This window comes from Carassius gibelio, chromosome A3 (genome assembly GCF_023724105.1).
Source record: "Carassius gibelio isolate Cgi1373 ecotype wild population from Czech Republic chromosome A3, carGib1.2-hapl.c, whole genome shotgun sequence".
Taxonomy (NCBI): Eukaryota; Metazoa; Chordata; class Actinopteri; order Cypriniformes; family Cyprinidae; genus Carassius; species Carassius gibelio.
Genome location: NC_068373.1, coordinates 12,287,724 through 12,314,455, shown reverse-complemented (window position 1 = coordinate 12,314,455; position 26,732 = coordinate 12,287,724). Strand labels below are relative to the sequence as shown.

Sequence of the window (26,732 nt, the reverse complement as noted above, 5' to 3'; positions counted from 1 at the left end):
TTTTATAGTTAATGCCATTATTTATTACCATTACCGTGTACAAATGTACAGTTTTGATGTGTAAACTATTCTTCAAAAAATTAAATATTAATATTACAAAATATAAATACTATACATCCTTAATACATAAATTTGACATTTTCATCATCATAGTGTTATTTTCATCTCATGAGTCGCACATTAATGCACACTGTCCAAAATAGACTCACAACAGACCGACCTTTCAAAAAATGAATCTTACTTGGACAAGACCACACAAATACTCTCAAACACCAAATCCATCTATAAGCATCATTTGTGGCCCCAGGTCTTTTCCTCTTGTGGGTGCTCCTATCATTCCTATCTCCCTAACAGATGTACTGATTCATGACAGCACCAGAAGTACCCCCACCTCTCCTCCATCTTTCCCTCCTCACAGAAGGGCTACAGCTACCCATCACCAATTAATCTCCACAGAGGACATGTCCAAGACCAGATGGTCCTGTCTTTGCCTGTGTGCGGGTGTACATGTACATGTTTTATTGCATTATTAACAGCTTTCCTATGACCTTGCTGCACTTTGCTATTTTTTCCCCCTCCCCATCTTTTCGATCTGATAGAGATCCGTGTATGTCTGTAAATCCTCTTGTGGGTGAGCTGCGTGTTCGCTTCTCGCTGCCTATGTTGAGTGACCTAAAATCACCAGGGTCAAAAAGCATCCTCCTTTGTTTTCTCTGTCTCTCTTGCCCTTTCTCATTCGCTCTGTTGCTTTATAAACCACGCAATGTTTAGAACAGAATAATATACAGATAATGTTTCAAAAGTAAGAGGATGTAAAGCATTCTGATTTGGGCATTGCTACAGCAATTATAAAAGAATATATCAGTTCCATGGAAGTCTTGCTAAAGGGATCGTTAACACAAAAATAAATCGATTCAATTCAAGTTTATTTGTATAGCGCTTTTTACAATACAAATCGTTACAAAGCAACTTTACAGAAAATTACGTTTCTACAATATTTAGTAGTAGCTTATAGTGGTGACTGTCAGTTTGTGCACGTTTGACAGGATTTTTAGAAAAATTAATACAGCGTCATCTCTTCTCGGGGGTTCTGGATCCAGACTGGAGCTTGTGTAAATGTGCAAAACATAGAAAAAAATAGAGACATCATTAGCATAGCTGCTGATCCAACAAAGTAAAATTAGTTTAACCCAAGCTAATAAATAAGAATGCACATTTGATCAGATGCAAGGAGCTAAACCATTTAGGGCCTTATAGGCAAGTAATGATAATTTGTAACTGATACGGAACTTAATAGGTAGCCAGTGCAGAGACTGTAAAATTGGGGTAATATGATCATATTTTCTTGACCTCGTAAGGACTCTAGCTGCTGCATTTTGGACTACCTGTAGCTTGTTTATTGACGAAGCAGGACAACCACCTAGAAGTGCATTACAATAGTCCAGTCTAGAGGTCATGAATGCATGAACTAGCTTTTCTGCATCAGAAACTGATAACATGTTTCGTAGCTTGCCAATGTTTCTAAGATGAAAGAATGCAGTTTTTGTAACATGGGAAATATGATTTTCAAAAGACAAATTGCTGTCTAATATAACACCCAGATTTCTGACTGTAGAGGAAGTAACAGTATATCCGTCTAGTTGCAAATTTTAATCTACAAGATTCTGTGTAGTGTTTTTTGGTCCAATAATTAATATCTCTGTCTTATCCAAATTTAATTGGAGAAAATTATTTGTCACCCAATCTTTTACATTTTTAACACAGTCTGTTAGCTTCGATAATTGGGAAGTTTCATCTGGTCTCATTGAGATATATAGCTGAGTATCATGAGCATAACAGTGGAAGCTAATTCCATATGTTCTAATAATATTACCAAGGGGCAACATGTATATTGAAAATAGAAGGGGACATAGGACGGATCCTTGTGGCACTCCATATTTTACTGATGATAAATGAGATGACCCCCCCCTTTAAGTAAACAAAATGGTAGCAATCGGATAGGTATGATCTAAACCATCTTAGAGCCTGAATACCTGTATAGTTTTGTAATCTATCTATGAATATGTCATGATCTATTGTGTCGAAATTCTTCATACAGATCATTTTTGTGCAGGAAGGAGTTCAATTGAACAGACACAACTTATTCAGAAATTTTAGACATAAATGGAAGGTTTGAAATAGGCCTATAATTTGCCAGTACACTAGGACTAAGTTTCTTAATTAGAGGCTTGATAACCGTCAGCTTGAATGGTTTTGGGACGTGACCTAAAGATAACGACGAGTTAATGATTTGAGAAGCGGTTCTTCGGCTACAGGTAACAACTCTTTCAGTAATTTAGTGGGTACAGGATCTAATAAACATGTTGTTGGTTTAGATACAGTGATAAGTTTATTTAGTTCTTCCTGGCCTATGGTTGTAAAAAACTGCAGTTTATTTTGGATGTGATGGATGAAACTGAAGTGTTAGACGCTTTAGAATCTACATTCGCTATTGTTTTTCTAATGTTATCTATTTTATCAGTGAAGAAATTCATAAAGTCATTACTATTTAACGTTGGTAGAATATTTGAATCAGGTGGTGTCTGTTAATTTGTTAATTTAGCCACTGTGCTAAATAAAAACCTTGGATTGTTTTGGTTATTTTCAATGAGTTTGTGTATATGCTCTGCCCTCACAATTTTTAGAGCCTGTCCTTTACTCACCTTCAAGTTGTTCCAAATGACTTTTAATTATGGTTATTCACATGACACTAATTCAATTAGCATTTAACAACATGAGATATACCATAAACCGTATGTATATAACCAATTATATATATATAAGAAGAAACTCAATATTATTATTTTTCTTTTCTGACACATGGCATGGGGGTCGTCAATTCCTAAAATCAATGACCCAATATGTTTAGGCACAGAAAACAGATGATCAGAAGATAGACATAGCTAATGGTCCCCACGCAATTGGTGAATGTCCATCACCCAGCGTGAATATTAGATGTGAATCAGATGGGGAAGTGAGCAGGCGGAGAAGGAATCCCATGGGAATGTCAATTGCCGTTAAAGTAATGGCAATGTGGAAGACAAATGAAGGCAATATCTGGAAATGGAATTAAACTTGTATAAAACCTGGATATGGGAGAATTTGAACATTTGTCAAGACTATTGCACCAGATGCGCCAAGTTCCTATTGGGGAACGTGAGGATAAAACCCTAGATTAATTTTAGGGATGACTTCCTGACAGGAGGGGAACCACTTATTTCCCCCTTGCTTTTTTACTAAACCAACTAGACAAGCAAGATAAAGCCCTTTGTTTAAGGCAGAGGTTCCCAATCCTGGTCCTGGAGGCACTCCAACACTGCAGAAGATGCATGTCTCCTTTCTCTGACACAGCCTTTTCAGGTCTTGGAGTCTCTAATAATGAGCTTATGACCTGGATAAGGTGCGTTTGACTAAGGAGATATGCAATGTATGTACAATATTCCTTAAAATCTACAAAAGACTTGACATTAAATAAATACACCATACAAGATAGAAAAGAAAAGAAATACAAATAAAATTGAATTAAAATATATGAACTTAAACAGCTTTAAGTATAAATATATGTTAATTATTATGTAATATTCATACAAAATAAATTACATAGAATATAAAAATGCATTTTATATAATAATCTGTAATTATGATTATTATTTATTTATTTTTTTTGCATTTTACCTGTAACAACTCATCAGACAGGGAATCCATTTAGCAGGCTTTATTGAAAGACTCGAGGTCGTACAGGCGGGGATCAGGACCAGCAAACACAACAGTAGAGATAACCAGAATCGTCGTCAAACACAAGCAGAAGTTCAGGGGAAACAGGCAAGATTCAGAGTCCAATAATCAATCCAAGGTCAAGAGGCAGGCAGCAAAAGTTCAAGAGACGGTAAACAAAACAGTACTGGTAACAGGAAATCAAACACGGGAAATAACGCTTGGAAATGTTAGCCGGAGCAAGACAAGACTTCGCGTTTGGTTGATGGAGTTGTGCAGCTTAAGTACCCGTGCCAATGAGCTCCACCTGTGTGATGATCAGAGTGAGATGTGCGGGGATGATGGGTAGTGTAGTGCGAATCAGTATAGGTGAGTGTGAGAGTCAGTATTCCGGGGATGGGACCCTCTGCTGGCCAGTAGAGGGAATCACGGGGTTCGTCTCCGTGACATTACCTTCGCTCTTATACATTAAACCTGGCTGTTTACTGTGAATATTGTTGACTCATATGAGACAAATTGCTTGTGATGTAGTCACTTTGGATAAAAGTGTGTGAAAAATGAATAACTGTAAATGGTAAAGCAACATTGGTGAACCTCATGCAAACCAACACTAACCATCATTAAAAAACTGGAAATTCACACTGGACCGAGCTGGTCTTTTTCGTCATTGTATTCATCAAAGAGCTCAGGGAACTTTATGATTTTAAAATAAGATCCTAAATCTTGTTTTCCCCCAATGTTAAAAGGGAATCTTGCCTCGTTCGACCCTGTGCTTGAGATGAATGATGTGGGATTCCTGCTAGCCACTAAGCTTGTAATAGCATGGAAAGGCTATTGATATTCATACCACATAGTTTCACTACAAACCCTGAGTGGAAATCCGGAGGGTCCATGGTAATCGCCTCGGTTAGTGGGCCAGGGCCATTTCCAGGCTCTGATTGTGAGTTTAGTGCCTGTTCTTACAGGTTTCTCCCATACCGTTACAAGTTGTCAATGTGGAAAATGAAAAATTTTCCCCCAACAATATTTTTTTTCCAAATACAACACTTTCTTCACCTATCTGCTAGCATAAAAAGGCTTTATCTCAAATAATACAACAGCCTAAAACATTTTTGTATTCATTCCATTTTTGTGCTTTACACACTTGGGAAGAAACCCATCTACCTGACCATATTTCCAAATGTCGCAAAACATGACTGGCACCATTAAATAGCATGGAAAGTGTAATGTTCACTTCTATTGAAAGTTTCGGGGATTTGTGTGTATTCTGAGCTGTCACCATCTTTATAAGTGATGGGATCTCTCATACATCCATCATTAACACTATTTTATCACTTTACCCAAGGAACACATGATATTTTGCATAGCCAAGGAAGAGAAAGACATGTAAAGGCAAACACTCAAACCCTGCATTCGCCTGGCGCCTACCCAGCGTGCACCTGGACTCAGATGTCTTGGTAAATTTTATGTATAAACACAGTGATGCCTGTTATTCCACTACAAACGTGTGGATATTTTCCAAGACTATCTAATATTTATCTTAACACATATCTTCACCCTGGTGACAGAAAAATAAGAAAGAGAGAACAGAATTACAATGTATTTATGTGACATGATCTGGGGAGCTTTTAAAAGGCTTGTTATTACTGCCTCAAAACTCGGGCCTAATGACTTGCCTGCTTCAAATACTAAGGTTTCACGGAATTGTCTCTTAAACACAAATATGAACAGTGACATCTCATTATATCCGGCTGGAGTTCTTAAGTTTCAGGCCTGAATGAATTATTTCTCGCATCTCACCATGACTATCTTTCTGCACACCAATGATAAGAAATAAAAGTACAAGTACATAGAGGCAATTTTTTGACTTGTTTTTTTAAGAGAAATAAGTTTTATTTGTTAAATGCATTGAAAATCAGATCAAGTAAATGTAATTTTTAAATACAAACATTTTTATAATAACAGCTTATTATACATACAGAATATTACTCTCTTAAATTTGTTCTGTCATGACAACCCTCTTGAGTGTATTAGCATGGTAATATAAATGACAATGTTAATGTTTGGTCTTTGTAGAATAGATCTGCTATGCTGATGCTGTGGCAGAGCAAGTACCAAGACTTTATACTGCCAATACATCCACAGACACACTGCTGTGAGCATGAAGGAAATACTGCTGCTGCATATATAACATGAAATAACCCCGATTCATAGCATACATTACATAATCCCATAGCAGATCTATACAGGTGGAGCTGGGGAAGGTGGGGGGTTTCTGAAGCATGCTGCAACTGCTACAACAAGCTCTAGCCAAGTATTTGAATGTTGAGCATGAAGCTCATTAGCTGTTAATGTCAGTTCACGAGTCTGCTCCAGAGGCCACTCCAGTCCATGAGGCTGCTCCAGTCTATGAGTCCGCTCCAGAGCTTGCTCCAGTCCACAAGTCCATTCCAGAGGCCACTCTAGACCATGAACCCACTCCAGAGCCTGCTTCAGTTCTTGAGTCCACTCCAGAGCATGCTCCAGTCCACTAGTCCACTCTAGAGGCCACTCCAGTTCTTGAATCTGCTCCAGAGCCTGCTTCAGTCCATGAGTCCACTCCAAAGTTCATTCCAGTCCATGAGCCTGCCCCAGTCTATGAGTCTGCTCCAGAGCTTGCTCCAGTCCATGGGTCTCCTCCAGAGGCCACTTCAGTCTATGAGCCCATTCCAGTCCGTGATTCCACTTTAGAGATTGCTCCAGTCCATAAGTCTGCTTCAGAGGTCACTCCAGTCCATAAGTCTGCTTCAGAGGTCACTCCAGTCCATGAGTCTGCTCCAGTCCATGACTCCGCTCCAGAGCTTTCTCCAGTCCATGGGTCCACTCCATAGATCACTCCAGTCCATTGGCCTGCTTCAGTCCATGAGTCCACTCCAGAGCTTGCTCAAGTCCATGAGTCTGCTCCAGTCCACGAGTCCACTCCAGAATTCATTCCAGTCCATGAGCCTGCCCCAGTCCATGAGTCTGCTCCGGAGCTTGCTCCAGTCCATGAGTCTCCTCCAGAGGCCACTTCAGTCTATGAGCCAGTTCCAGTCCATGATTCCACTTTAGAGATTGCTACAGTCCATAAGTCTGCTTCAGAGGTCAGTCCAGTCCATGAGTCTGCTCCAGTCTATGAGTCCGCTCCAGAGCTTGCTCCAGTCCACAAGTCCATTCCAGAGGCCACTCTAGACCATGAACCCACTCCAGAGCCTGCTTCAGTTCTTGAGTCCACTCCAGAGCATGCTCCAGTCCACTAGTCTCCTCCAGAGGCCACTTCAGTCTATGAGCCAGTTCCAGTCCATGATTCCACTTTAGAGATTGCTACAGTCCATAAGTCTGCTTCAGAGGTCAATCCAGTCCATGAGTCTGCTCCAGTCCATGAGTCCGCTCTAGAGCTTGCTCCAGTCCATGGGTCCACTCCAGAGATCACTCCAGTCCATGATTCTGCTCCAGAGCTTGAGCTTCAGTCCATGAGCCCACTCCAGAAGCCACTCCAGTTCATGGGTCCGCTCCACAGGCCACTCTAGTCCATGAGCCTGCTCCAATTCATGAGTCTGCTCCAGAGCCCGCTCCAGTCCATGAATCCAGTCCAGAGCACACATGAGCCTATTATGGCCACAGAGGCTGTTGTTAACCTCTCTGTGCTTTCTATTCCAGTCCTGACTGATCCGCTCCAATATGGTGGATGTTTGCACAGCCTTAGCTAGCTAAGTGGTCCTCAGCTCCATCAACTCCACACTGGTGGTCTTCTGCTCAACCGTGGGGATCTTCGGTCCTATCTGCTCTGCTGTGGTGGTCTTCAGCTCCACCTGCTCTACCCTGGTGGTCTTTTGCTCTGCCCTGGTTGTCTTCTGCTCCACCATGGATTCCTGTTCTGTCTGTTCTGATTTATGTGATGAGCCATGTTTTCCAATGGAGAATATAGGACTCTCTCTCTCTTTCTTTGGCTTGCTCCCTTTTATCAGAGTAAATTATAAATAGAGGACTAATGTTGTTAAAACATCAAACAAAGGATTTGTTCATTACAGACATGCAGCTTTTCACTTATTGATGGACTGAAGATGTGTGTATCCTTTGGTGAGCAAGTGATGCAATGCTAAACTTCTCCAAATCTGTTCCAATCAAGAAACAAACTCATCTACATTTTGGATGGCCTGAGGATGAGTTAATGTTTAGCAAAGTTACATTTTTGGGTGAACTATTCCTTTAACCTGTGCAAATAACATGAAAAATAATTCAACATGACCTGAGAATCTTTAGGACTTTCTTAATATTCTCAGGAACTAATTAGGAGCTAATGAGAATGAACAAATTAATAAATGTGAAAATTGCACAGCGTGATGCCAAGAAGTGCCAATAATTAGACTTATTATCTCTAATACTCTCATCCAAAAACACAGTTGAGTCACAATACAGACCATATATCTACAAGAAAATGAAGCAGTCAAGCCGATGATGACTGTTTGCAACACAGAAACAAGATTGTAATGGATAATTGGCAACACAAAGACTAATCAGGCACGGGTGATTGCCTGTTTTTTTTTTTCTCTCTCTCTCTCTTCCAGTCCTTGTATCAATTTGCAACTAAATGGAAAAGGCCTGTGCACTGGAATCAGTAATGTGGGCTTTCTCTCCATCTGCCTCTCTCTATCCCTCTCTTTTTCTGTCTTAGCGGCAATCGCGAGTCCAGGACTGGTTCTAGCAAGGGGACTGATGGGGTGGTAGTGTATAAAAATATAAAAGGCCTTGTGCATTGATTCCTATGAGGACAAGTCAAGAATAATAATGCATTACACCCTACAAACTTGCAAGATGCTGGAAGTAGCCACACGTCTCACTGTCCCACTGGAGGCTTTAAAGACTCCCCACTCAGTGTAATAGCGCCCTCTATGGATGTTATTATTAAATGTAATCAAATGGGGAAAAAAACAATCCTGTGTGTGTGTGGGGGGGGGCATGTTTTTGTGACATATCATAACACAACTTCGTATAATGACATGGGTATGACACAGGTATTACAAGGACAGGGTGACTTATGAGGACATAACAAAATGCTTATAAATTATAAATTATAAATGCTTATAAATCATGCAAAATTAGTTTTTTTTTTTGTGAGAAAGTAAAAATGCACAAAGTTTCCTGTGAGGGTTAGGGTTAGGTTTAGGGTTGGTGTAGGGCTATAGAATATACAGTTTGTACAGTATAAAAACCATTACGCCTATGGGGTGTCCCCACTTTTCACAAAAACAAAGTGTGTGTGTGTGAGAGAGAGAGAGAGAGAGAGAGTGAGTGTGATCAGAAACTAATTAAGCACAAACACTACAGACATGAAGGACTGATGAAGCTTCAGAAAGAGAAGAAGAAAGTTTGTCCACAGCTTCAGCACAGGTGTTTGATGTCAAGGCAGCTGGTGGGGTGGGTTCACCTGTCTTCTACATGTCCTGCAACTAACACCCTCCCTCTCTGCTGTCTCCATGGTGACAGATGGAGTCCAGAGCTTCTGATGTATTCTCACCACTCCTCCCTGTGGTCTGTCCCTTTGGTCCATTCTGGCCTGCTCATCTGGACTATTCACAGTAGCAAAGGTTAACTGTTTACAGAGAGGGTCAAAACCAAATGAATGACAACAGAGATCCTCACACGACCAATTAAGAAACATTAAATTGATTTGTAGTCACAAATAGCATAAGGAAGTGAAATCTTTTAAATTAAACAGTCTTTAAATGGAAACGATAAAACCCCATAGTCAATAGAAATCATGGATAAAGGATTACTATCACACATGCCGTACTCTCAATATCTTGGAATGTGAAACATCTGAGACAGTGTTGATACCTAAATAGATACTCCAAAAACCTTTAATAAGCTATAAATGTCAACCTATGAGCAAAATTCCAATGGAACTATAAAGAAAACCTTAAATTTAAGAATGTGTTTTTGCTTTTTTCTTGTGTTTTAGTATATAAAATTGTATTGCTCATCCTGTGGGTGACTGGTCACAGTTCCAGTGACTGACTCTGATCCATGAGAATAGATCTGTCCTAGAGGACCTAATGGTAATTTGTTGAACTTACTGCAAACAGTACAGTATGTTAATTTTAAACCGATCACATTCATGTCGACTAATACCAGGTGTGAGGGAGTGCGTTCAACAGCTGCCAAATGAACATCAATTACTGCTGCCTCTGTGGGGAGAAAACTAGCGCCGACACAGGAGGCAATATAAAGCCCTTAATAAACACGAAAATAAATAAATAAATAACTAGACAACTCTAAAGGGTCCATGAGACCTACATCTGTCTCACTTCCTGTCAGGAAGTATCTCAGTCCAATTCCAGTTTTATTTTTTTATTTTTTTGCACACGTTACCAATAAGTTACGACTAAGGAGCGATCTTCTGCAACAGCTACAAAACTGCATCGTTTCGCCTTGTGTCCGTCAACATGGCTCCCGCCGGATCCACAATGGTGCATTAAGCAATCCTCACCCATCCCATAAAATAGACATACTGCAGCCCTGGCTGCAACAGAAGACACTTTCTTTATAAGCTCTCTGGGTTTGCAGCCAAAAGCAGAATACCCTCATCCCCTTTATTATAAAACCAGATAGTCAGCCATTTTGCATAAAATGGACTCACAATTCATGAGCATGAACTGATTTAGCTAGTTTGACGTCTCCCACAGAGCAAAATGACAGCCTGCGAGACTCAGAATGACCACTGGCCCCGGCAGTAGGGCCATATCACCATGACAACATTCAGAGACATTGCAAGGCATGATGGGAGGTCAGCCCCAGACTTCTTCCCAGGGGTCCAGAGAAACAGTTGGAGACCAGGCTTTCACGTACCACACGGCAAAATGTATCCTCTAAAATCTAGACTGATGAAATGAATTTTCAGATTTTCTTTGTTTTCAACTAAGTACTGATTTATTTTATTATAGTTTTTTCATTAAACATATTTCTTTTCATAAGATAGGTGTGATATTTGACGTGTTTGAATGGTGTGTCAATAGAATGACTGAACTGTTGATATTTAAAAGCAAAGGTTGATGAGGAAAACTCAATTTTGATAGTTTATATATATATATATATATATAAACTATCAAAATTGAGTTTTCCTCATCAACCTTTGCTTTTAAATATCAACAGTTCAGTCATTCTATTGACACACCATTCAAACACGTCAAATATCACACCTATCTTATTTTGAAAAAGCATATTATGCCATAATAACAAAGCCTGCAAAGACATGTTATCAAGACGGTCATCTCTTTTTCCTTCTTTCCTCTCTGTGGAATGAGTCAGGGGACTCTCCATCATCAGTGAGTGTGTAATGAATCCATAGAGACACGTTTGGGCAAATAATTGAACCGTTATCATTCACGACTTAATTACATGCTCAGGGAATAACTATGAAGTCAACGTGCCAGCCAGCATACAGAGAGTACAGGGATGTGGAAAAGCACAAAGGTCAATCAAGGAAAGATAAATTCAACCAAAAACGTATAATTCAGTCATCATGTACTCACCCTCACGTCGTTCCACACTTGTATGACTTTATTTCGTCTGTGGAACATAAAATGTGCATTTTTGGAGAATACACTGGTCGCTGTATGATGAATGTGACAAAATAAAAAACCTTATGAAGCCATTCGCACAGAATGTGTTTTTGCATTTAAAAATGCAAGAAGCAGAGTAGTTTACTGAAAAAGTAAGGTCTTTCAAAAGCAGAACATCTTTCAACACGTCCGTCTACCGCATGTATCCATAGAAAACAATGGTAATGCAGCGCAGTAAATACAAAATCGTGTACTATTTGAACTCTTAAAAGTATCATAAAATGTCTTATATGTTACATTACAAGATGTCGTTGGATAGGACTACAAAACATCTTGGTATCCATGAGTGGAAAAATATCTATTTCCAATTATTGAACAGAACTTTTTGAGTCTAATCTTTTCACAGAATTGGCGAATCCAGTTTATAAAACTGGTCTGAATTTAGGTTCTTGTGTTAAAGGGATAGTTCACCCAAAAATCAAAATGATGTCATTAATGACTCACCCTCATGTCGTTCCAAACCCGTGAGACCTCCATTTATCTTCAGAACACAGTTTAAGATATTTTAGATTCAGTCCCTCCATTGAAGCTGTGTGTACGGTCTACTGTCCATGTCCAGAAAGGTAAGAAAAACATCATAAAAGTAGTCCATTTGGCATCAGAGGGTCAGTTAAAATATTTTGAAGCATCGAAAATACATTTTGGTCCAAAAATAGCAAAAACTAAGACTTTATTCATCATTGTCTTCCTTTCCTTATCTGTTGTGAGAGAGAGTTCAAAACAAAGCAGTTTGTCATATTCGGTTCGCGAACGAATCATTCGATGTAAACGGATCTTTTTGAACCAGTTCACAAAATCGAACTGAATCATTTGAAACGGTTCGCGTCTCAAATACGCATTAATCCACAAATGCCTTAAACTGTTAACTTTTTTAATGTGGTTGACACTTCCTCTGAGTTTAAACTAACCTAATCCCGGAGTAATTCATGTACTCAAACAGTACACTGACTGAACTGCTGTGAAGAGAGAACTGATGATGAACACCGAACTAGATAATGAACGAAAGATTGACTTGATCACGAGTCAAGAACCGGTTGCATCGGTTTTCATATCACCAGTAGTTCTTCCGGACAGTTCGATTCAATAAACCGGTTGAAGAAAACGGTTCACCGGTTCTTTTGCGCTCGACGTAATGACGTCACTGGTGATGATTGCCCTTGATTCAAGTCTTCGGTTTACCCACGCCCATAACACTAGCACAGAATCAGTTAAGAATCAATCACCAGAAGAATCAGTTTGGTTCAGACGATCTGTGTGTCATTCTGCTTCACACTGAATCACACATGCGCAGTTATTATCAGCTCCTCGGTTCTCGAATTGGACGCGTCTGACAGAAACGGTTCTTGACTCAAGAACAAGTCAGTCTTTTGTTCGTTAAGTCACTGATTTGATCCATTTATAATGGATAACACCTTTAGGGAATATTATCAATATTGTATCAGAAGACTTGAAATGTAGTGCACAAGTTGTATAAACGTTTTTTTTTTTCTCTACATGATTCAAAATTTCTCCACAGAAGTCACACATTTGGAATCAAAGGTAAAAAAATAAATACAAATAAAACAAAACGTTAATTTTGGGGTGAATTATTATTTTAAAGGGATGATTAACTCAAAAATGAAAATTCTGTTAACAACAACTACTAAACCTCATGTCTTTCCACACCTGTATGACTTCTTCTGCAGGACGCAAAATAAGATATTTTGAAGAATGTTGGTAACCAAATAGTTTTGTCGATCATTGGTTTTCACTGTATTGACAAAGAACACCGAGAAATTTTTCTAAATATCTTCTTATATTTCCCAAGTAATTGATGACAGAGATTAAACTTTTGGGTTGAACTATCCCTCTAATACTGAACAGTGAGTGAGTAAAACAGTAACTATCATGGTCACTAAATATATGAAACACGATCAGGGCATCTGATGGTCACAAATACACTTCCATATCAATATCAGCTGAGCTGTGTGAGTTTGTTTCAGGTGAATGCTGGTGGGATGGGACTGCTATAGCATGACGCTAATCAGTGGCTGGCAGCACTTGCCGAACGGGTGGTCCGGGTCTGGCACGGCGGTTCCCCAGAACTGTGGCGCTGGGTTTGAAGTTTAATGATGCCAGCTGCCGGCTCTGCCAGCCTGGAGACACTAACGATCTAGCGGTGCCAGCACAGAGGCACCTGGACGCTCGGCACGCCGCAGCACGGACAGGGAGGTGGGGCTGCCACGAGCCCATGACGGGGCTGTGTGCCGCGGATGGGCTCGAGCGCTCTTTGAAGAGTACCCCCCACCCCCCATTTCCATATTTCATTACACACAGCTGAGCGACAGAGCCCCAGCCAGATGTTCTATTTTGAGCTATTTAAATTTTGACCTGCTTTTTCCTGCTTCTGTTTCTGAAGAAGAAGAAGAAAAAGATGGAGGGGTTTCAATCAACAACAACAGCACAGATGCCAAGTTAGTTGGAAAGATGATGGTGTGGATTATTACACCTTTTTTAACCACACAATGAGTTCAATTTTAATCTGGGAGCAGATTTACGAAGCACAGAGAAATGTAACCCTGTTTAACTTGTCAGTCTGTCCGGACATCTGCAGGGAAGTGTTTTCAAGTGTCTCACTCACACATGCATCTTACTGCACAGGGCTATTCACCCAAATTGCTTAATAAATTTGTTTGTGCATTCATGCCCTAATATTTTAATAAGTTTATTACGTTTTTTTTAATTCAAGTTCAATTTTAAACTGAATTAGTTTGTTGCTCGCCTGCGCCTTCATGAATCATTGAACAGCATATTTTATCAGTAATCAACGTTATTAGCCCAGAGTAGATTTTTATTGCTCAGAGTTTGCTCTTTCATAGCTCCAGAGACTTACTGGGGCTATAAAATAAGCATCAATTGTGTCCCAGACATTACTACTAAAATCCCTTAGGAGAAATAAAAAGAGACAAAAGGAAAGAGAATTGAGCAGTAAAATGAATGCAGATACGGTAGCTCGGATCATTTGGAGAGGTTAATTAGAAATGTTTGAGTTAATGTTGAAATCTTACCTGCAGATGTTGAATTTTTGCCCAATCTTGGGCGAAGTTTGAGGCATATCTTCTGAACCTGATGACAAGCCACGTGTGAGCTCACTGGGGTCTGTCTGATGGTGAAAGCTATCAGGGAAAATTGAGACGAATGAGAAATTAGAGAGTTCTGCTTTGTGATGTTTTCTATCCTGTAGTAGTAAAATTTGGTGGGATACAGGGAGCACCACCTTTCTTAAAAGCTAATTAACAGAAATACCAGGTTAATATCATTAAGCGACCCTCCAGAAGTTATTGATTCTTAAATATTAGCTCCAATAAACTTCTGGTGGGTCTTTAAATTATATTATCCCTGTACGTTTCTAAAGAATAACACACCACCATTAACATTAAAACACTGCGTTCAAAAGGAAACAGCAGTCCTGACTGATCAATTAAATATGTTGTTTCCCTACATTTTGGGGATTTTTATTTTATAACATTAACGCTTACACAAGACTGCATTCAGAAATATGCAGCATCATATAAACAATAATGGTTATTAATAAAATATTCAAAATGCTTTTCATCACAGTTTAATCATTATTTAGTTATCAATGAGTCAAACAAAAACAGTAAAATAAAAAACGGTCCTGCATATCAGTGATCCGACACTTAAAAACATGAATAACTCTGTTTAAACAAAAACAACACTGTTCGATCTCTAGGAAAACTCAGACTGCCTTCACACACACACACACACACTGAACTCTGATATCTTTCTCAGGCTAATGTCTGCAGGCTAATGTACTGCACCACCTCACAGCTATTAATATGGATTTGATCCTGAGATCACGCAGCACCCAATACTGCTCTCAACTGCAGCGACACGGCTGACCTTTGTAGGAGTGTGTGGAAGAAATGCAGGGAGGGGGACAAAGAGGATCTCATTTCCATGAAATACTGTTGCCTACGTCCAACTAGAAAGTAGTGTCCCTCAAAATATCACATCACACCATTTTCTAAGATATCTGAATTATAATATATATATATATATACTTTTTTTTTTTTTTTTAAACATGATCTAGACATCCACAGGCAGAATACTGTGTGTCTGAAGCAGAGATAGGTGCTGTCAACATTCGAGGCCATCCATCACTGTAACCCAATCAACTTTAAGTGCTCACTTTAATCCAATCAGTCACAAGCACACTCAGCTCATAATCCAATCAAAACAGAGCCATTCCCAGACGACAATCTACTCCACCTGTCAGCACGACTGAGCATGTGTCAGACAGGGGACATGATCGGCCTTAGCAATCAAAAGATACTGGACAGCAGGTTAGGTCAAGAGAGGTCATGTCAAAAAAATTACATTCAGTGACTCCCAGTGACCTAAACCACAATAGGGGGAAAATACACATCTTCTAACCAGCATGTGGCTGATTTTCTAATTGTTAAAAACTGATATTGTTTTTAGTGTATGACGTACATATACACCTGTATATAAAATGTACTTCTGAAAGTCCTAAAATGACGCTGATTAATTTCCATCAAGGTCCTGAAATCACAATTTTTAAATTCCCTGATATTTCATGCAGTCGTTTTCTACTAAAGCCCTGATTTGGTGACTATACAAATACATCTGTTTGGTTCTTGTTAGTTATAAATGTAGTGCCAATCATCGGAACATTTTGTAGAGGAACTCGCCCCAAGACGCTCTTGTGTTAAAATGACAAAACCCAATTAAATGTCTCTTTAAGGAACAGCTGTTTTAAAATCCCTTACCTAAAAATAAATTTGTGTGAATTAAATTACTTTTTTAATCATTCGGGTTTGTTATTGTTCACATAAACAATTTATATTTATCTAAACCTAAATGTTTTCCAGTGCTGTGAGGAATAAATATAGCTGAACACTGTACCCATCCAGCACGAGTAGGCCTTAATTAAATGCACATCTATGAGACTATAGGATGGATAAGAGATAATAACATTGTTTCACAACTAATTATGGGTAGTAAACATAGTTGATGTCGATGTTTGCTTAATGAACTGCGCCTCGCAAGCTCGAGAGCATTTGGTGGATACAAAGACTATTAAGCCTTGTAATGTGATCTACCAGATTTTTTTAAATAACTGTAGGCTTCTTCTGAAAACACAATTTGAAAGTATTGAATATAAATACATTAATTTGTTAAATGAATGCTAATGCTGACATTTCTAGTTTATAAAAATAGGATTTAAGGTATGAGGTAAAGCCTTCGTTTTTCACTTAGGTCCTCTAAATATGTTTGCCAGTATCTGTGGGTAAATTGTGTCCATTTTCTTCAAAACATTTAATGATATTACTGTCTGAGCAGTAAAAAATGATTTGTTTTTTATACCCTCTGACGAAAATGTGAAGGATGCTTACCTGTGCGATATTGTTTTGGGTGATTGTGAAGGTATTCTGGATGGTTTCTTGGTGGGTGCTTACTGGTCCAAGTCAAAAGTGTTTATGTCCAAATTTCTGGGATATTCTGTTCTATGGCTCCTTCTTCAGAGCAAGATTAGACTAAGATATTTTTTCACCTGATTCTTTACCATCTGCAAGGCAAAATTGACTTGCTTAAAAAGTATCAGCACTCGTCTTTCCAACAATCCTCCATGAACAAATACACAACTAATCACATCAGACTTCATAAAAGTACTTCTACAAAAAAAAAAATTACTTTTCCTGATTAAAAAAGAAATCATCTGCACAAACGGGGATCACAAACCCTTCTATTTGCGAACTGAATGACTTATTTCCCATTTAATTAACAGTAAGGGAGCACTTGTACTGTACACACCTGCTAGTTTGGTTCCTCTAAATGTCATCTATTTCCAGATTTCGAGAACTGCAGACAACACTTGTGATGAGTTCAGTGTGTGGCACCATGAAAAAACATTTAAGAGAAGTTTTGGCAGAGAGCTAATAATTCTCTCTCAGTGTGTGAGACGGTTTCTGTTTCCGACTACGCTGATCCCTCGTCTGACCTGCAGTAGATCTTCTTCAGCACACCGACACTTTCTCCCCACACACACTCATTATATTCTACCTGCAGTTCAATCTGACACAAAGGCCCACGTCCACGGGAAGGTCAGAGATCAGGATGACTGATTTGTGAGACTGACCCCTGGGGCGACGGACAGCCTGATCCACCAAACGTAAGTCTGTTTTAAAGTCATCGCTACTGAATACAGCACTGCTGTCACTCAACTTTAACCAATCAGGTCTCTGCAGGAAACAGATACAGGAATAGCATGGAACTAGGCTTCAGTGATTTACAGTATATACCTTTGCAGAATTCCTTCATTGGTTTTTCTCTCACACATACAAAAATACAGTTGAAATCATTGTTTATTCTGATTTTGGGATGCAAGTATAATTAAACCCTTTACTTGACAAAGATCCTCCTAATGAGCACCTGACCAGTTTCTCCAAGTTTGTCAAAACTTCTAACATAATCTCGCTCTGCGCCTGTCAAACTTTTTGCATGATTGGGTCCGGCAGGGGTTGATCTGGATGATGGATATCTCAAGCGTCATCTGATTTGCATAACACCTGATGGGGCATCTGTGATGACCGGAAGAGAGTTTGGTCTTATCACAAGGCTGAAAAAAGACTATACTTTACTGGAGAGTAATCCACTGCCTTGCACACAGGCTTGAGTTGTCAGTAAACGATGTGCTAAAGTCAGTCACAGGTTGCAATGACTTTTGAGATATTTATTTCAAACCTGTACACACTGTACCGTCAGTCCCCAAAGAATCCAGGACGGATTGCAGAGGCAGCCTCTCAAGTCAATGTCAGCCTGCTGAAGATTGGCCAAATCTTTTACCATCCAAAGCAGCGGAAGATGGATCACGCTCTGATGGAGAAAGAAAAGAAATCAATGGCCTATTGAATCACCTCTCTTGCACTGGCTTAGTTAAAGACCTGGCAACTATAAAAGATGTGTTCTCCTCCGTGAACTTAAGAGTTTAGTCCCTAAAACTTCAGGTACTGATTTTCTTCAACTTTTGTCTGAAAAAGAAAATTACTCTGAGAAAGAATTTGCGAAAGTGGTGCTCAGTACATGATTATATTTTAGACTTATGGATGCCACATGGAGAAAAAAAAAAAAGAAGACAATCGAGGTGTTGAAGTCTTCGAAGAGCACCCCAAGGAAGACGATGGACAAAGCAGAGGAAAGTCATAATGCAGCAGAATTCAAAGGACTGCCATTGCATTTCAGCAAAGATACAGGTGCATCTCAATAGATTAAAGAAGTTTATTTATTTCAGTAATTCAACTCAAATTGTGAAACTCGTGTATAGAATAAATTCAATGCGCACAGACTGAAGCAGTTTAAGTCTTTGGTTCTTTTAATTGTGATGATTTTGGCTCACAACACTTTTGTGATTTTCAGCTCATCTTTGGAATCACTAGGTGAGAACCATGTCCCATCTCAACAGCCATCGGAACAATTCTTTCATTATCAGCGAAAGTGTGAAATAACCTTTGCGAAGGCGGGTGAAGTTTTCAAGCTGCTGGCACACCAAGGTCTCCTTGACATTTTTCCGCTCATCTTTTTTCTCGAACGCTTTCTCCTGTCTGTGCGCAACCCAATGACATTTACCAAAATCATCAAGAACAGGGGGGAAAATGGTATTACTGAAGAAGAAATAGCTAAAAACAGCTTGTTCCATTCCGGGGACTGGAGTTATAAGAACAAACTGTATAAGCAAGTCAGATGTAAGGCTTCAACTAAATTACAATATTTCAGAACAGGCTGGTGTGGGCCTATAAGGCTTATATATATATATATATATATATATATATATATATATATATATATATACTCCTCCAACACCTCACTGTATAATGCCATTGATCCTGGACAATAACAAAATAACACAACTAGGTTTCTTATGAAACTAAATACTTTTAGTTTGATAGGTTTTAAATGTATACACCGTTTACATTTTCCCCAAATAGTACTATAACACACTTTCCTGAATTAAAAAATTAGAAACAACATTTATGGACAGTAAACCTTGAACCACTAAACCTTCAAAATCTTATTATTGTTAAAAATATTTCCCAAATTTTCGGTAAGACACTATGAACATAATGTCATAATTTTTCTATATGAGCATTTCTATAGCTTTCTGGATCAGTCCATATCCGTCCGTCATGTCAGATATAAATTGAAGCTCTGGCAAGTCATAGCTTAGCCTATATGCCTCATGCACTTTACAACAGGCTACCAACCGAAGGAAACATCCTCACAAGTATAGGCCATTGCCTAGAGGTTTTCCCCTTCACACAGAGGAAAAACATGGATAACACTGCACAGACCTCATCAGAGACTTCCTCTTACATGCACTCTTCTTCTTGAACATTTTCCGTTTCGATCCTAAGCTAATAAACACATGTAACCCTTTTTATTCATTCTGACTGGTGTGTTGAGATTCAGTTACCAGTTGTCCGCTTCTTCCGTCCGCTAGAGGGCTCTGTGCCGCGCAGCCGCAGGGTTTCCAGTTTCGACATCAGTAAGAAAAACGTTTTACTGTCTATGGTGTTAATCTTATACGTACAGTCTATGGTGTTAACGCTTTACTGTCTATGTGTTAACAGTTGCCAATTTAGCAATTTTGTTGCTAGATTTAGCAACTTTTTTTTTTCTTCCAAAAAGCACAGCAACAAATTTAGATTTTTTTAAAGGCAACTTTTAGTCACTTGATTCAAATAAAGGCACATATTTTCATCTAAATTACACACAATGAGGAAGCAGCACATCAGCCTGGAGAAAGACGCCTAGTACAAACATCAAACGTGCATTACGTTGCTAGAAAGAAAAGCTGTTCAGAATGTGCAGTTTTACTAGTTATTAAGAAAATGTGCAACTGTTCAATAATTCAATGTTGAAAAAAAATCCTTACTTTTAAAGTTACTTTTACAAATAAAATATTAAAATATTTTGTTTATAACAAATAACATTAAAACATTTATGTTACATATAACATTTAAATATATATATATATATATATATATATATATATATATATATATATATATATATATATATATATATATTCCGCTGCGTTTTCAATAATCTTGTTTTGTATTCTACGCAAAAACGCTGTTTTGTCATGGTTATGCAATGACGTCATCACACAATGACATCAATGTCATTTTTAGCAACTTTTAGCGATAAATCGATCTGCCTTTAGCAACTTACCCTGAAAATTGGTTGACAATACGACTATCATTCAAGTCCAGAAGCGTAGTGAGCAGAGGGATTTTTCTGCAGCATCACTCGAGGCTTTCCTTGTTTCATTCCTGGGGTGTTTTATGGAAGACTTTGACTATATATCATACTCTTGTCTATTTGTGGAAAGCAGCTACCAAGTTTTTAATGCAGGGAAGCAGCATCGAGACTATTTATTTTAAAGGACGTCTTATGCTTTCAGGGAGTTTGAACAACGGTCTCCAATATTTACTTAAGAATATAACTGAAATTATTCTGTGAAACACAATGTCATGAAGCTTACTTTGTCCAGGAAGGCAGCAGTCTGAAATCTGACCCAAATCGGTTTCATCATCATACAACTGATGCATGTGCCTCATGAGTTTAGTAACATGCCTAGATGTTATGATAGAAATGCGCAGAGGAAACTTCCTCCACAACACCTCACTACTCCCGGGAATAGAAAGAAAGACAGGTTTCTTTACACTGACATCACTCCAAGAGTAACCATACAGAGCAGTGCTTCCCCAACAGGTAAAACAACCTTCAAACGAAGCCACTGGATGATTGTGTGCATGAATATTAACAGTAAAATATTCATATTTTTAATATAACACCAATTAAAATGCTTAAACCACACAATCAAGATTTCTCTTATGCTGATAAAAGATCAGATTTGAAAACTAAATCAGATTTGTGTGCAGTGTGAACAAAGACTTAGTCTCAGAAGCATTCACATAAACACCAAAATAATCATGAGACATGAACTGGTTATTCATTGTATGTGGGAGAAAACCCTTTACTAATCATTTTTGACCCTTGAGAGAAAATACAAGAGACATCAATAATGTTAAAAAGGTTTCCAGGAAAACAAAAACAAGTGCAATTTAGTCTCTTTGCATAAATTAGGAACAAGGGCTGTTGAGGAGAAGTGTGCGGACGTCTTCTTGTTCTTTAGTTCATCTTTAAACCTTTGGTCCGCCTGGATTTGTTTAGAAGTCAGGACGGTCCTTCTTCAGCTTGCTGTAGTCCATGTTCACTGCATAGAACTTGAAAAAGAAGAACAGAAAACTGAGAATACAAAATAAGCAGTTTAACAACATGCACTCAGCAAAATCCATTAACTCCACTGCCTGTTTAAGTATTGAACTTGAACTCGACTCCACATCAAGACACGAGCACGACTGAATTTGTACCAACTAACAGAACACATAAAATAAGCTTATGGAGCGCTTAATGAATTAAACTCATTAGGATCCGAGATTAGGTTCTGATACGGTCCTTCAGTCACATCTTTTAATAGGATTCTCCCTCAGGCGCTCCGGCAACAATAACGGGTTTAAGTGCTAGACTAACACCACACACACTGGTCAGTTAGCTAGGAAACTCACATTTGCTGTTGCATGCTGGATGCTAAACATTATGAAGAGTCCTTTATCATTACATTAACAATGTTCTGAATCAAAGGTTTTATCAGTCACCACAGACCATATTTTTTATTACATAAAATATTGTAAATATGAATAATAATATTAGTAATTATTATTGCATAGTTTAAAAAATAAAAATGTTCCTGAATTCTGTAATTATTGAAAAGCTCAGTTTTTTTCATGCCTACTTATGAATGTTATTATTGTGGCACATTAATGTTCTGGTGCTTTAAAATGTGTAAACACAAAGCCCTTCAGTGACTTGTTCACTACGCTTCCATTAAAAGTACTTTTACTGTAAATGCAATTGTTTCAAACTCAAGGATAAGTCAGATCCAAATGCTGTTGACAGAATTTGGATGGAACCCAAAAACATTCCTTCAAATAAATGGAACAAATAAATAACTTAGAAGCAAGATACATCCAGGACGCAGGGTTTAAATGATCATGCACATGGATCATACCTTGTACTGATCATTGGGCCCCAGTTTATTCCAGGGCTCTGGGTTGTTCTTTTTGTCCCAGCTGTGGATGAAGTGCAGAAATGAATGAGGGATGCATGATAAAAAAAAAATTTAATGCAACGATGGCATGAAGATCTGAGCCACACTGTTGTTCTCTCCCAATACTTTGGGTAAAGATATGAAGAATCATAAATCATATTCATGAATCACAATTACAATCGTTCCTCGATTAAAAAAGGCTGTTTTATCTATTGTAAGACAGATGATTAATGCATTTGAATCTTCTATAGAACAGGTGCTTACCAAACATCTGGGTTACGCAAGGCCAGCCGACCCAGATATGTCATGGACATGGTGCATCCCCCGCCAATGAAAATAAACAGTGGGATCAACTATGATGAGAGGTGAACAAAATAAGTAAAAAATTAAATAAACTATAAAGCAAGTCAAATGTAGAAGGTGATGTAATAAACCATCAAGTATGGTGGTTCACGGCTGGTTTGGTTTTATAAAATAAATTTTATTGCATTCCAAGTGGCAACCGAAAACATTATTTATTGTACATCAGCGAATAAAATGTCCAAAACCATAATAAAGACCTCCAGCTGAGAACCACAATTCTAGATTACACAGTAATGAATGACATTAATGTTGTATATAATGTTCACAAATGTTACTTAAACACAAAAGCCTTAAATATCTTAAATATAATAAATTAGAGTTCTTCCTAAAACTTCCCACACCTTCAAAACTTCACCTGCAAATATCTTCAGGACACAGTCTTCACATGTTCAGAAGATGTGGACCGCGAAATTAAAATATGGGGCTAACTGACAAAGAAATATTAATAATGCGATTATTACAGCTGTTTGAAAGAAAAAATGTATTTGTCCTCGGTGTAACCCGCTCGTCCTTGAGCTGCAGACAGACATGTGACACGAGGTCTCCTTATGGCAAGTGCGCACATGAAATTAAACTCGGTTTAATGTCACCTAATTTAAATTATATTTAAAATTCACCTATTTTTGTGGTTAGCGCAATACATGGGGAAAGTGTGTCGTTTACGTTACTTTGTGTTGTGACCGTTTCGACACAGAGACATGTTAGTTTAGTGGCAACTCGATATGAACATTTTGTTCGCTTCTCAAAGCATTTTATTTGTTACTTATTCTGGATTCTTTATTCTTTCTAAATAAGTTTGAGATGCCATTAAAACGAGCAATTTTTGCCGATGAAATAACTCAAGGCAGATCATTTCATAAACCACTATAAACCATTCCACTATTTTAATAACTTCCATTAATTTTCCAGACATGGGAATCACCGTGTTTAACATTTCGTGTAATTTAATCGATACGTATTTTGAGATGGAATATGACGTTTATTCAGCGGAAGAACAGACTAGCGGAAGTGTTTCTACAACGCCTTCTTGACTTTCACGGGATATAAATCGCCCCGAGATCATCGTTAACTTACGGCAGGGTGGCTTCTGAGTTGCCGACTGACTGTGCTCAGCATTGTGATTGATGAGATGAATTAAACTCTCCCAAAATGTACAGAAGAAAGAAAAAGAACTCTAGCAGGTCTGTTCCAACCGTCGACGGTTCCAGCACTGAGGAGAGGACACAGTCCGCGGGGGGCTTATAGAGTTTGCCTGCTTCCTTATTTTATTCTTCGACATACTTTGTTCTCTCATTTCAGTTTATAAATACTCATTTATAGTGTAATAATTTAAATGTTAATAAACTGCTAATAAAAGGGATGAATTAATGATAATTTAATTATACACGGAGGTATTTTGTAAAGGCGGCGCTGTGGATACCCCTTCGAAGGCGCTTTGCTTGTTCTATTTGATCGCTGAACTGATCTAAGGTCAGTTTGTGAGTCGGCACGCGCTACAATGTTATCTGGAGTGATTTCAGATATCTGATCCCAGACGAGAAAGATCTTTGGACTTTGCTGGATCTTTAAGTGACCGAGAAACAAGGTCGCTCTAGGTCGAAACGCTGTTTTCTGTCAATATATTAATAATATAACATTAATTTGAAAATGTGCACGGACACGTTTGACTCACGCGCACATTCTAAAGGGTTTTTCATTTCCAAGTGTAGTTAGAAACCAAGTGTAGTTAGTAACCAATTAGTAACCATTACATTACACATTTCAGGCGATATAATCAGACTACCTTTAGATTACTTTTGAGCTAATATGTTTATCACATTGATTTAAATAGGATAATCTCGTACCATATTGATATACAAATGCAAAGAAAATGGAAATATATTACATTTCTTGTTATTAATATAATGAAGTACACTAAACATTACATTATGTCAAGGTTTCTCAAACTGGAATTCGTGAAATAACTGCAGGGGGTTCACGAGTTTCATGAAAGGCTAACAATCATAAAAATGTAAAATGAAAACAAATAATATTAAAATAGCAAAAATCTAAATTAAACTCTTACTATAATGTCATGTGACTATTAAGCAGTGTTAACCAGAACATGTAAACGATGAAAAAGAGGATTGATTAATCATTTATTTCTATTGTATGAATAATATGTAATAAATAGAAAAAGTAATTGTAGTCTGATTCCAAGGATAGATAGATAGATAGATAGATAGATAGATAGATAGATAGATAGATAGATAGATAGATAGATAGATGTAGTCTACGTAACATTGTTTTGGGTCACAGATTTCTGAACCTTACTCTACCTTACCACTATCATCCTGCATTTGCTTATTTATAGTCATTCCATGTGTTAACAAAACCACCTTAAAATTCCGCTTACATATCTTAAAAGTGCTCATTTTAAAAATGAGCATAAGATTAAAGGAGAGGTAGAGAGAAGGGAAAAAGCTCTTCATCATCGTGTTAGCCAGGACAGCCTCAGGGCTGAGTTTTGCCGCGCTGCAGTTCTCCACTGCTGGATGCCTCTCTTAATCAGATTGCCTTCCTGACATCCGTCCTTGTTTGTTTCCCTCCAATTTCATTTTCTGCTTTGAATTGCACATTAACCTTTCCTCAGAGTTCCTGTTGAGCAAACGGCTCCTGTTCTCTATTGCGATCACGATTATGAGAAGCTGGAGAGCCGATTCTCGTCAAGTAGCCTACATTTCATCTTAATTCAGCGGCATCTTCTGCTTCATCCATTCAAGTCATTGCATGACAGTGCCAGGCCAATACATTATCTTCTACTGCACTGATGTTAAAAAAAATGTGCTCCTTTCCCTCGTTTAAGTTATTTCGTGGTCACGTATAACGTTACTACTAATACCTTCATTCGTTTGCTTATGTCTAAAGCAGGGCCGTGCAGAGACCTTTGGAGGGGCAGGTGCTCAAAGTATAAAAGGGGCACATGGAACAAGGCTTTAAAAAGCGCGGTTCAAAATATCAATACAGCAATATATTGTGATGCATTCCTTGCCAATTTGCGTATTGATATGGATGATTATGTATTGATACGGCAGCCAATGCTGTGATGCAGTTTTGAAAAAGAAAAAGATTAGAAGAGACAATTTTAAGTTTAAAAGTAAAAAAGTCTACATTTGCCTCTTTTTCTTCCTCTATCTCCATCTCCTCATCAGACCTATTACTATCCAGTCTCTGTCCATCTAGGAACAAGGCACAATCTACTATTTCATTATCAATCTATTATTTTAACCATCACTACTACTCTTGCACCTAATCAATAAGTCCACCTTAAATATTGATACAAAACAATAAACAACTGAGTCATGCTATGAAAGCACTGTATAACTTATATAGGCTTATGTTTTATTTATTTTTCCTTTTTATTCAAAACAATTCCAAACATGCTTAATATATCAGGAAATATCTCGATTCTCAAACGTGTAAGTAAACGCGTTTTGCACCTTTATAGATTGTTATTTGATCAATAAATGGAAAGGTAGTGTAATCTATTAACTACACATAAAACCCCGACTTTTTACTTAAGTGCCATATCATGCCATAAAATATTTTTAATACGACTGAATTTGCTTTAATGTATATTTTAATAACAATATTGTAAGTTACTCATTTTAACTCTTTCATTTTGCAGAGAGTAAATAACATTTTCATTCAGTCTAGCCAGAGTTCAGGCACTCTCAAAAACTCCCATTACAATCACTGAAGCACTTTATATTACATTATGCACATCAGGATTGTTTTTA

The 26,732-nt window shown here is 38.1% G+C and overlaps 1 protein-coding gene across 1 annotated transcript; it reads right to left on the bottom strand.

The window, feature by feature from the left end:
- Nucleotides 1-21,428: 21,428 nt before the first annotated feature.
- Nucleotides 21,429-24,194, bottom strand: ndufa4a (NDUFA4 mitochondrial complex associated a). Its single transcript, XM_052543937.1, has 4 exons — nt 24,028-24,194; nt 22,855-22,943; nt 22,552-22,612; nt 21,429-21,706 (listed from the first exon to the last, which is right to left on the bottom strand). The coding sequence occupies exons 1-4, from the start codon at nt 24,067-24,069 to the stop codon at nt 21,650-21,652; spliced, it is 249 nt and encodes an 82-aa protein (XP_052399897.1). The 5' UTR covers nt 24,070-24,194; the 3' UTR covers nt 21,429-21,649.
- Between the last annotated feature and the right edge of the window lie 2,538 nt (nt 24,195-26,732).